This window comes from Pelodiscus sinensis, chromosome 11 (genome assembly GCF_052426305.1).
Source record: "Pelodiscus sinensis isolate ZL-2025 chromosome 11, ASM5242630v1, whole genome shotgun sequence".
Taxonomy (NCBI): Eukaryota; Metazoa; Chordata; order Testudines; family Trionychidae; genus Pelodiscus; species Pelodiscus sinensis.
The window spans coordinates 16680260-16692459 of NC_143062.1; the positions used below are offsets into that span (position 1 = coordinate 16680260).

Below are 12200 nucleotides of genomic sequence, written 5' to 3' on the forward strand. Positions count from 1 at the left end.
AATTGAAAAGATGAACGTTAGAGAAAAGAGATGTTAAAAAAAGAAAAAAAGTTGTTTTTCTCCAAAAAAACATTCTTACCTAGTTTTCTTTTTGTAATTTTTTTTCTTCATGCTAAAATCACATGGCCAATTTGTTGATGTAAGTTGATTGAATTCTGTGGTTTGCTCTCTTATTTTTAAAACGAAAAGAAAAGGGAAAAATGAAATTAAATGAAAGAGAAAAGGAGGGGAATAAAAAGAAATGTAAAAAGCAGCTTGCAATTAGGTTTTTTTCCTTTTATTATTACTTAATTCTGCTGTTTGAAAATCTGTTTAATTTTTTTTTTGCATTAAATGACTGGTTTATTTTTTTAATTCTTTTTTTAAAATTTATTATTTCTCTAGATTTTGCTGTAAAAAGCTACAGTTTAAAACGAAAAGCAGTTGTAAATATTGGTTTAAAAAGCAGCCAGAGATTGGGGAACGAGTCTAGTTTTAAATTCAGTTGATCAGTTTGATTCTGTTTCTTGTGTCCAAATGTGGCAGTTTTTTCTCCGGTTCATATTAACCCATCTCTCCTTTTCTGTTTCTCTTCCCCCTTTATTTCTCTCTATTCTAGGAGGTGAATTAGTATTGCCCATAATTACCGAAGATTCCTTAGACACCCCACCAATTGCCACCCGGTCTCCATTCATACCCCCACCACCTACCTTTGGCCCCTTCCTAACTGTAATAGAGACCACCAGAGACACCCTAGCCCCCTCTGCCAATCAAAAACCCCCATGCTTAGCCGACCAAGAGGACAGCGATTGCGAAGAGGGCATTGAGGCCTCCGGTTACGCCTCGGGCGAGGTCTTCGACTCCAGCCTGCCCCCTACTGACGATGAAGATTTTTACACCACATTCCCCTTGGTCACAGATAGGACCCTGCTGGCCAGGCCAGATGGAGCATCTAAAAAGTCCCAAGGCTTCAGGCCCAACATTAGGACAGGAGTGCCGGCTTCATCCTCAATCCCCGAGCTCCTGACCTCCACTGCCTCTCCTGACCTGGTCCGTAACATCCCTGCCGGCAAAATGAACAATCGCGAGGCCCCCAAGTCCCACCCAGATCAGTACCCCCCTCTGCCCACTTCTTTTGAACTCGACAACCGTAACAGGCATAAGTACCCAGGTATAACGTCTTCCCCCAATTTCCACAATCTACCCACAGCTAACCCCACCGGCTCAGGGGAGAGGGGTCCCCCAGGGGCTGTCGAGGTGATCCGCGAATCTAGCAGCACCACGGGGATGGTGGTCGGCATCGTGGCAGCGGCCGCCCTGTGCATCCTCATCCTACTCTATGCCATGTACAAGTACCGAAACCGGGACGAAGGCTCTTACCAGGTGGATCAGAGCCGGAACTACATCAGCAACTCGGCACAGAGCAATGGCACGGTGGTCAAGGAGAAACCCACCTCTGCCACCAAAACCCCCAGCAAGAGCAAGAAAAACAAGGACAAGGAGTATTATGTGTGAGTCTCCGCCTCCCCCCCCGGCCCTGCCTCCCTCCTGTCCCTCTGCTGGCGAGTGCGAGAGAGAGACGATTGCAGGGTGAGACCGGCTCAAATCATGCCAACCTTTGGATACAAGAGACCAACAAAACTTCCCAGCCTTCCTTTCTCCTCCCTCTGCAACACAGAGGCAACCAGTGGATCCTGCACCCCCAAACCCCATCCTGCTCTGGTTTCAATGTGTTTATTCCCCCTTTACTTACTTTTTCAGTTCATCTCTGAAAATTAACAACAACCACTTCAAAATCAAAACCATGCTCACTTTCTACCCCCTACCCCAAATTCTTTCAGATATTGCGAGTTCATTTCATTGGTTTTCCTTTTTAGCAAACGAAGTGGGGGAAAGAATAGGGGAGGGGCGATCAAATCACACATGCCATGGTTAGGTGGGCACTGGAAATAAGCATCCATTTGGTGAGAGAACAGAAAACGAGGATGCAGGGGTGGGGTAAATGGATTGAAGGAGGCTTCGGAGCTGTCTAAATAAAGCTGAGCCAGGATTTTGCCTTCAAGACTATATATATATAATTATAAGATTATATATATGAATGGGCCCCAAAAGGTACATGACTCCTCATCCAGATGAAACTCGGGGGGTACATCTCCCCATCCCTTTTAGAACCCTTTCCCATGCCCTGTTTGGAAACACAAATCCAATTGGGATACAAAAGATTTGATTTTTCTCTCAACTATCGACAAAATTCCAACATGGAGCAGGATACAGCTGGATTCAGAAAACTTGGCTGGGCAAAGATTTTGGGGGCAAAATATCGATCTCTCTTGGAATTATCATTAAAACAATAAAGGGGGGGGGTTCTTTGATTATAACTGATTTTTTCCTCTCTCTTTGTTAATGTGTCAGAGTCTTGGAAATGTGTGGAGTAAACTGAAACGAAACAATCAAAATCACAAACTCTTGGGAAAATAAAAATGAATCCATTACTAGTGATGATGGTAAATAAAGCAGTTGACATGGATCTTGTCCAGCTATGGAACTGATCAGCCACTCGGCTTTCTGCCCTGTAGTAACAAAAGGGGGTGCTACTCACAAGGAGGGGTCGGGTTAGAGTTGGGGTAGCGGTGGTTTTTGTGAAGCAACAGTTATGGGAGCTGAGACTGGTTTGGGGGAATCAGCTCGGGATGTGTGGGGGTGGGGGAGATGGGCAAATATTTTTCTGTTTTGTTTTCCAGGAAATTGCATAATTCCTTTTCCCCCATGCCTCCTCCACTCCCACCCCCTTTTCTCCATGCCAAGGTGCTATTGTGATCATCCTTTAAGTGTCTTCTCAGAGCATGTCCTTACATTTTATTGTTCTTTCAAGGTATTCAGAACAGGGGGTTAAGCAGCTGTTGATGGTAATTTGCGAATGGGAGGGGGCATTGGACTATTTCCTTCACCCCAATTGCCATCCCCTCCCCACCTTTGCCCTCCCTGGGGGAATTGGAAAGGTTTTTCAAATGACTATATATATAAAGAGAGCTCTATATATATATATAAAATATATATATATATATATATATAAATATATATTATATAAAGTATGTGTATGGACAGTTTAACACAGGAGACGAGGGTTTAGAAGGATGTTTGAAAAGGAGCTGGAGACAAAAAAGTCAGTCCCCGCTGGGGCATGAGTGTGGCGAATTCAAGGTAGGATCCCTCAATGATCTCTGGGCACAGCCGCAGAACCCCAACTTCCATCTTTGATCACGATTCTGCAAGATTCCAGCCCATCATTCTGTGCAAACTGGCTGGCAGAGCCAGCCCCTTGCTTCCAGCCATGTCGCTGCCACCAGCCCTTGCTCTGCGGAGGGCTTTCCAGCTGGTTCGGACAGCAATGCATTTTGGTACCTGTCTAGCTCAAAGCACAGGGGTCGTCTGCTCAAAGCCAAGAGGGAAAGAGTCACAGATTGGAAGGGAGGTGTGGCAGAATTGTGCCGAGGTTCTTGCACCCAGCCCATGACTTGTGTCCCAATTAAACTGCGTCTATTGGACAGTATAAAACCCTCAAGGGATAAAGAATCCTCCACATCCCTCCGGGAAAGGCTCTAAAATTTCATTCTTCATCTCCCCCATTACAAATGTACATCATCTTGGAGCCAGCTCCCAGCCACTAGATCTCACTGTGCCCTGTGCATGTGCTAGATCTAGCGCTGGTTTGGGGTTGGAGAACTCTAGCCCTACCAGGACCAAGTCCATAGCTGGGAAGGATGTAGGGAGGTGAAGAATTTGGATTGGAATTATTTTTTTCAGAGTGATCGGATGCAGGTGTTTGCAAACTTCCCTCGCCTTAGATGCTAAAATGCCAAAAGGGGTTAGCAGCGAGATGACAAGTGAGCAAGCAATAGAGCTGCCATTGTAAGCTGTGGACGGAAATCATGTAATGTTAATTTTCAAGCTGTGAGGTGGGGGCTTTTTAAAGAAAAGGTGTCACATTTCACAAAGTTTCCAAGCTATTTAGGCTCCTAAACCTTTTGAAAATGAAATGTAGGCTCCTAAATCTCTTAGGTGCTTTGGAGAATGTTAGCCATGGTGAAATTTGGTGGGCATCTCTCAGCATCATACACCACTGCATGAGCTAAAGTTCTGTATTTTTCTCACAAAAAAACTTTTTTTTAAAAAGATGCCAATTATTATTGGAGTTTCCTTCATTCCAAACTTTGCCACTGAACGGAACTGTCTGCAGGGTGAAGGAGGGGGATTTCTGGCCGTTTCTCTAGGAGTATAATGAACATTATCAACTGTAAATTAATTTGTACATTATTAATATTTTATTTTTGTTTGGGGGAGGGGCTTGGGTGGAGAAATGAAGGTTGCAAACACTATTTTAAAAATATGACACTGATAAATATCCTCTTTTAAAATATTGAGAGAGATTGGTTTATTTTAACAATAGAATTCCCAATCTTTTTCCTTTACAGCATTCCAAGTGGGGAGGAAATAAATTTTTAATTTATTCTTTTTGTATCCGTTTTGTTTGTTTGTTTGTTTGTTTTTTTAACGAACAGAAACCCCTTCCTGATTGTTTTTGGGAAATACTCTGTGGTTCTGCATATTTACCCTGTAAACTTCCTGTACTCCTCAATGTTACTGTAAAGTGTTACCAATTATGATGAAGTCAAAAAAAAAAAAAACTTTCAACCCATGTACATTACCGAAAAGGGGAATACAGTTGATTCTATACTTCGTACAACTCTGGAGTTTTTGTCCTCATTTTCTGTGGGCAAACTGGGCTGAGAGATGGGTAAGGGATGGAGCTGTGCCCCTGAGACTGTTTCTCCGTTGCTTTGTACCGTGTCTGTTATGGGTTATATGGCAGTAGCATCCCCCAAAGAGTGGGCCCTGTCAGGCTGGGTGTTGGGCTGAGATCAGGGCTCCTGTCACACAGACTGAGGCTGATCCCTTGTCTTGCCAGGCACTGCACAACATACATCACCACCGCCTCCTGTTGCTGGGCCATCTCGTGCCAGATGCTGCACAGATCCCCAGCCATGAGTGGTCGTGTTCTCACTGTGCTCCCGAGTGCTGCAAAACCCCCAGACCAAGGCCCTCCTCTGCCAGGTGCTGAATACCCCCTCACTGAGAGCAGGTCCCCACTGAACAGGCCACTGCACAGACACAATGAGAGGCCAGGCCCCGCAGAGCAGACGTCAATCTAGACGATGGGAACGGAAACAGACTTGAAGAGTGGGAGGGCAGCACGTAAGGTAAGTGACAGATCTGGGGGGGACGCAGGTGTGCTGAATGCTAATCTAGTGCCCGTCCACTAGAATACACTTGTGTTTCACCTGCAAAGGTTCCAGACAGTCCTAAGCCAAGCAGCTGGCAATGCAAGAAAGCTGGGCCTGCCCCTCTGCTCAGTGGAGACTCCAGCTCCTTCTCCACTGACCCAACACAGCGCCTTGGCAGCTCCTTTGCTCAATGGCTCACAGGGTTGGTGCAAAGCACATGCGGATGCGCTTGACAGGATAAGGGCCGCCTTGCGATGTGCAGCGAGTGTGGGCGGCTAGTGGGCAGCGCTGTTCTCGCTGTGCCCCTCTGCAAAAGGCACACAAAGGCAGAGAGTGACAGAGGAAGGGGCTCAGCTGCGGCTTGAGGCCCAAAGGGACCATTGTTTAGGGCAGAGAGTCCAGACAGCACTTCCTGTGCTGAGTCTGGTAACCTCTGGCTGACCCTGGACTTGATCTCCGGGGCGAGATCTCAGCACTTCAGCCCTTGGATACTAAGCAGTTTGTAGATTCACCAGGCGCGCGCTGGCCTGGAATGGGCTGAAAGACCTGGGTGTGTGTGTGCCTGGCTGCCGGCCCTTTGTGACACAGCAGGAGCCCAGGGTTGTGGGGTAACCATTCCATTCTTCCCTGCCCCCAAGACTGACCCTGGGGCTCTGGCTCCATTCTATGGGCTGGGTACAGAGAGGGGCAGAGCCTGTACATTGTCCCTGTCCCAACAAAGGCCAGAGGCAGGGCCCCCCAGACACCAGTGAGGGGGAAGCAGGACCTAGCTAAACCCTTGGCCCAGGTCCTTCCCGGTTGGAGGAACAGCCATTACGAGGTGGGGCTGGTTTCAGTGGCCATGGCTGGCATGGTGCCCGCTCGCCCAAATGCTGTCTGGGAGCATGGAGAACATTTGGCCCAGACGAAATGGAGACTAGCGCCTCCTGCTGGGGGCTGGTGCATGAGGGAAGCCAGGATGTGAACCAGGCAGGGTGGGAAGGAGGGTCCCACCCAGGAGCACAGAGCAGAGAAGCCCACGGGGATGGGAACAGAGGCTGGTGAGAGCAGGGAGCCCGCGGCATGCGGCGTGGAGGAGACTGGGTGGCGCTGGAGCCTGGAGAGGACTTGCCCAGCCTGTTCGTGGACAGAGACCAGGATGAGTGGAAATGGGACATCTTGAGCCTTAAGAGAGGTGTTTCCTGGGAGCGACTGGCCATGAGGTGTCTCCAAGTCAGTTGGTGCAGAGGAGAGACTGGATCAGATGCGGCCATGGGCCCATTAGCCTCAGGAGAGGTGTCTCCCTGTGGTGGTGCACAGAGGAGACCTGGACAAAATGGGCACGGAGGCATCTCCTCTGCCAAGCAAGGCACCCGGTGCTTGGGACTGAAGGGCTGCTGAGATGGGAGCTCCGTCAGACGAGGGTGAAGTCTGTGTCTGTGTCTCCAGAGCAGAGTGTGCTGGTGTCTGGGAGCTCGTGCATGTGCCCCAGGTAGCCACGCCAGCCTGTGGGGCCCACCCCGCCCATCTACACGTGCCAGGCTCCAGGGAGTGCTGCATTGACATGGGCTCGCCTGGGGGTGTAGCCCACGGTTCTCAGCCCACATGAGTGGAGCTGCTCCCAGGCTTGGTTTGCAGAGGTTTGTGGGAGAGCTTGTCTGTCTCTGAGCCCCTGTAGAAGGGTCCCCGCCGGCCCAGCGACATATCCGACTGAGGTACTGGACGCAGACAGCGGCTCCGCCAGCTAGTGCTGGAGATTGCAGAGGCAGCATCAGCCCTTCTGCAGATGGTGGTGGCTCCCAAGGAGGGCTGAGCCGGGCCATGGTGAGACCCTGATTTTGCTGCCAGAGATGATGTCTGAGGGGAGCAGCAGCGCCCTGAGCCAGCTACACGGTGTACACAATTGGCAGCACGAAGCGCAGCCCTGGCCACTCCCTCTTCACAAAGGCTTGGCCCTGCCTGAGCCTCCGGTGTGACGTGGGGTGGGCTGGGCTGGGACTGGTGCAAAGGGGGTCCCAGCGCTGATCTAGTTGGAGGGGTGTCAGGACAAAGCCTGAGTGGGCAAACTGGGAAGTGGGGCGGCCTGCCTCGCCTCACAGAGTGGACCTGGCTGGATGGGGGCTGCTCATTCAACAGGCAAGTGCTGGGCCTGGTAGCTACACCAGGGATGGCGTCCCAGGGACTGATGGCCCAGACCCTGGGAAACATCTCCGGAGTAGCCCCAGGGCTCAGAAGAATTGCCCGGGGACCCTCAGCCAAGGACTTTCTATCTGAGGCGCCACCAGCCCGCCGGCTCTGTGCTGTGCTGCCGACAAGTGCACCAGCCTCCATACTCAATTCATTAACAAATTTGCTGTAATTATTTGTGTGCGCCAGAGAAAATTGCACTGGCAGCTTATTAGATCCAGGCTGATTATGGAGAGCGGCATTCCCAGTGTGAGCCCCCCCTCGCTCCGCCAGCACCAGGAGGGGTGCCTGCCTCCATCTCATCACGCTGGGGCATCAGGGAGAGGCTCCTAAGCCCGTCTCCACTGTGTTGTGTCCCTCTGGTGGGGGGGGGGGGGGCGGTGGCATTGCAACTGGGAGTTCATATGATGGGGCTGGACCCAGGGAACACCTGTGGCGGGGCAGGGGGCAGTCTCCCAAGGTCATGCAACTGGGACTGGAACCCAGGAGCCCTGACTCCCAGCTCCACCCTGCTCTAGCGTGCTGTACTCCCTGCCCCTGCCAGAGACAGGAATAGGATCCAGGGTGCTGTGGAGAGCATGGAGCAGAAGTGCTGGGAAAGGTGGGGAACCCAGCAGGCAGGTGGCATGGGAGGCACAAGCTGGGGAGGCGGGCTCAGGGGCGGGGATCTGGGAGGGGTGCTGGCAGTGCTGCAGGCTGGTGAAATGGGGAGTGCAGGCTGGGGGCAGGAGGGTGAGAGAGGAATCCCAGCTGCAGGGGAGGCCGGGAAGATGAGAGCACCATCAGGAAGGGGGTGGAAAGGGAAAACTGGGCCATGCAGCTGTGACCTTTCATTGCCCCATCCACAACCCATCCTTGAGCCCCAGCTTCGGATGTGGCCACCTCCCCAGGAGTTTAACCCGCCCCACCAGCCTAATCACAAATTCCTCTTTTCAGCGGTAACCAAACATACAACCGACAATAATTCCCACTTCAAAGGCACCGGATAAAGGCTGTTCCAGAAGCCGAAACTGCAGCTAGTGGGCTTTTCAACCCTCCTTCCCCCACCCCCCAGCTTTTCAGTATTACTAGTTCTTCCCTTTCTACCTTGACAGGCCTTTATGTTTTCGTCGCTTCTGTTTTATTTCTAATGGGACTAGTTTGATTGTTTTGAACAGCCTTAATTTCCCCCTCCCCCCTGCTCTTCTTCCTGAAGAAGAATTTAAATAACGGCAAACATCTGACACATTAATGAAGTGATTATGTGGCTTGGAGCCAATTCCCAGCCCCTCAGCGGAAGAGTTTTACTTATTGCCCAACTTATTTATTTATTTACGTATCCCCTCCCCCTTTAATTTACATCTGCCAAGAATTTTAATAACCCTCAGGCGGCTACAGTCAAGGGGCAGGGAGGAAGGGAAAAGACTTTGGGGCCTTTCCCCTTTGGGGTGCTGGCTCTGATCTGGCCCCAGTGCAGCGGGCTCTTGGGAGGAGGGATTAGGACAGGGCATCTTTCCCCTCCAGGGGGCGCTGGTTCTGATTTGGCCCCTGAGTTGAGAGGACTGTGTAGGGCCATGGGGTTTCTCCATAAAGTGTTTTTACTCCTGGGTTCTCTCCCAGCTCTGGGACAGGTGTGAGGCCTAGTAGTTAGCTTGCTGAGGAGGCAACAGGCTGGGAGTCAAGATGCCTGGGTTCTCTCCCAGCTGTGCCCCAACTTTGGCCAAGCCCTGTCCCGTGGCTGTGCCTCAGTTGACCTGCCCTCCTTTTGTCCATTCAGGCTGCGAGCTCTTTGGGACAGGACTGGCTTTCAGCTCCTGGCCCAGTGGGGGCCCCAGTCCTGCTCAGGTTAATAGGGGGTGATGGTGTATTAGCCCTGTTCCCACCCAGGGCCAGTGTTGCCCCTGACTGGCTACATCATACTGAAGCTTATGAGTCAGTACAGCAAGTTGTCCATTAGCTCAGGTAACACAGGCCCTGGCCCTGAGGTTGTGGGTTGGATTCCTGCTGGTGATAACTGAGTGGCCAGGCTGGGCTGACATCGGTTCAGTTTGGTAATGCAGACCCCACCTTTGCTCTGGCCCAGCCCCTCACTAGCTGCCTGGCTGCCAGGGGTGTCTTGCTGATTGCCAGATGGGGGGCTAAGACGGAATTATCACCAGGGCTCTTCTACCTTTTCCCTTCAGTCTGGGCCAAGGGCTGCCTGTGGGGTCTGTCTGGGCTCACTTCAGCCATTCTCAGCCAGTGCCTCTCACACTAGGCAGGTTTCTGAGGGCGGACTGAAGTCACAGGACTGGGGTGGAATGTAAGGAATCAGTTAAGTGTTGTGTGAGGGGGGAGAGAGTGCAGTTTAGAGTGGCTGGCTGGTGGTAGCGCCCCAGGATGGGGATCCCATTGTGCCAGGTGCAGTGAGAACACAGAAGGAGGTTTGGGTTTTAGTGTGAGATGTGTGTTCTTTGTGTCGCCAAAGCTCCTGCAGGTGCTGGGCACTGCCCAGTCCTTGTCGGATTGGGGAGATCGTGGTAGCAGGGAAGGGCTGGCCTCTGGCCTGGGAGGCAAAGGTCAGGGGCAGGAGATTGGGTGGGATCCCAGCTCTGGAGGGGGTCTAGCATGCAGGTTGGGGGGCAGTCACAGGAAATGCCTGTGCATTGAGCCAAACCACCAATCCCTGTCTCCTGGGGCAATGAAGAGCTAAAGCAATTAAAACAAAAACAAGCTAATAAAGAAGAAAACACAAATCTGGGATTGGCTTGAAGAACAAATGCAACAAACCTTCTTGAAATTCATCTCTCTGGAGCCGGCTGTGATTGTGAAATCCAACTGAAGCTTTGGCTAGAAGTTGAATGGCTGGTCGGAGAGGTTTGTTCCTGATATTCATGTGGGTCTCAGTTTATTTCAGCCCCTCCTGGACTTCTTAAAGCAACGTAAGCAGGAGGGACAGGCCCTGGCTAGCCAAGCACACAGGGGTCTCTTCAATGTGTGAGCAAAAGGCCTCACCATCAGCGGTGCCGTGGGTAGCAGCGTGGTAGGTGGAGCGCTGGACTGAGATTCTGGAAACCTGGCCTCTGTTCCCAGCTCTGGGACCCTGGGCAACTTCTATACAGCTCTGTGCCTCAGTTTCCCCTGTAATATGGGGCTAATGTACAGCACATTGAGCCACTGGGGTGTTGTGCTGTGTAGCACAGTGGTGCTGCTGTAAGTCCAGGATTCCAAGCAGATGGACGTTAGCCAAACTGGCGAGGAAAAGGCACTATTTCTTTCAGGGACTAGCTCTCCCAGCAGGTTACCTTGGTGGTGAGCTGGTTTCTCTCTCCAGTGACTATTGCTCTGTTTCCATGTGGCCAGAAGTGACTGTTGGATCATTGGCTTTGTGCCCTGGTACAGTCCAGAGAGTGTCACCCAGACAAAGCACTTAAGTTTGCCAGGAACGTCTCCCAGAGAGGCAGCCAGCCCAGCAATGGAGGCTCCAGCCCTGCCTGGGGCATTTGTGCCAGTGGTCAGTCGCCCTCCCTAGGACAGATCTGGAGTCTTGTTTGTGACTTAAACATGCCCAGCTTTAAGTCCGACCATTGGCTCTTACTCTGCCTTTTGCAGTGAGGCTAAGAGCTATTCAGTGCCAGGATGTTCTCTGCACAAAGGGCCTCCCTCGTCCACCTGAAGGGGGCAGTGCAACACTCCAGCACAATACACTCAGGCTCTCTGCAAACTCAGGCAGGTGTCACTTTGTCAGTTACACTTGGGATGGTATTAAAGCATTGGCGTTGCAGCTCAGTGTCACCCAAACACCCCTGTACTGAGCCAAAGCACTTGGGTTTGCCAGGAGCATCTCCGAAAGAGGCAGCTAGCTTGGAGATGGAGGCTACTGCTCTCTGGAGTTTCTGACTCGGGTCACACTTCCAAGGGTATTGGCACAATCAAAACCAGCCTGAGTCTTTCCTTTATTTTTGTAATGGAAGCAGAGACTTTTCAGAGCATTTAGAAGGTCGGGTGTCTGCGCAGCACCTTATGGGCTAAGGACCCTGCCCTGGGGACCATGTAACTGTTCCATAATACACCAGCTACACTGTCCTCTCTCGTACCTTATGGAATGGGGCTACAATATACCTGGTTGCTGTGACCCACTGTAGGTAGGAGGCTGTATCACTCTGTCCCTCAGCCCCTAGCTAGAAACTAGCCATCTGCCATCAATCAGCTGCGGAGTGGTTGGATATTGTCAAACTATCACTGGTACAGGGGATAAGAAATCTGATTTTTGCCCCCGCCTACTCCTGGAGGGAACAGTTGGGGAATGTTGGCTGCTTTGTCTCAAATACATCGTGATCAGAGCAGGTGGGTGCCTGGCTTGGATGGGGAGGGGTCTAGCAGGAACCCAGAGGAAAGAGGTTTGTGTTTGGCTTTGCCCCAGGGGGATGCGGAGGCTGCAGTTAGAGCTGAATGCAGCCCCGTGGCTTTTGTCTCATGCGCTGGCTGCAATGCCCCAGGGCGCCTGGTATCGCCCCTTTGCCTCCTGCCACGTCCCAGCACACCCCTCCCCCTCTGGTTCCTGGGTGCCATTGGCATCTGGCCTCGGGGGGGGAGGGGGCAAAATCAGCGAGTGAAAACCCAGCGAGCAGAGGATTGAACTCAGCTGTCACAATATGTTCGTCGCGTGGGGCCTCCTGGGACGGGGGGGGGGGGGGGGATGAGCTGGGATTTATTATGCAGACTAATGTGAGATTTATGCCGGCGCTTTGCATCTCATTCTCCAGGCATTAGGTATTCGCGGGGAGCCCGCTCCGGCAGGTTCGCCCCTCGCTG

At 51.6% G+C, this 12200-nt stretch overlaps 1 protein-coding gene across 21 annotated transcripts in view; it reads left to right on the top strand.

Annotated features, from left to right (window-relative positions):
* NRXN2 (neurexin 2) overlaps positions 1 to 4726 on the top strand; it is a 332982-nt gene extending 328256 nt beyond the window's left edge. For 12 of the 21 annotated variants that reach the window (XM_075939200.2, XM_089781136.1, XM_089781134.1 and 9 more), the window contains one exon: positions 599 to 4724. In XM_075939200.2, the coding sequence (XP_075795315.1) occupies positions 599 to 1494 (896 nt within the window). In that variant the 3' untranslated portion in view covers positions 1495 to 4724. Of the gene's footprint in view, positions 1 to 598 lie in introns of all 21 variants that reach the window. The other 9 variants (XM_089781141.1, XM_075939211.2, XM_075939215.2 and 6 more) reach the window with 3 other exon arrangements.
* Positions 4727 to 12200: the final 7474 nt, after the last annotated feature.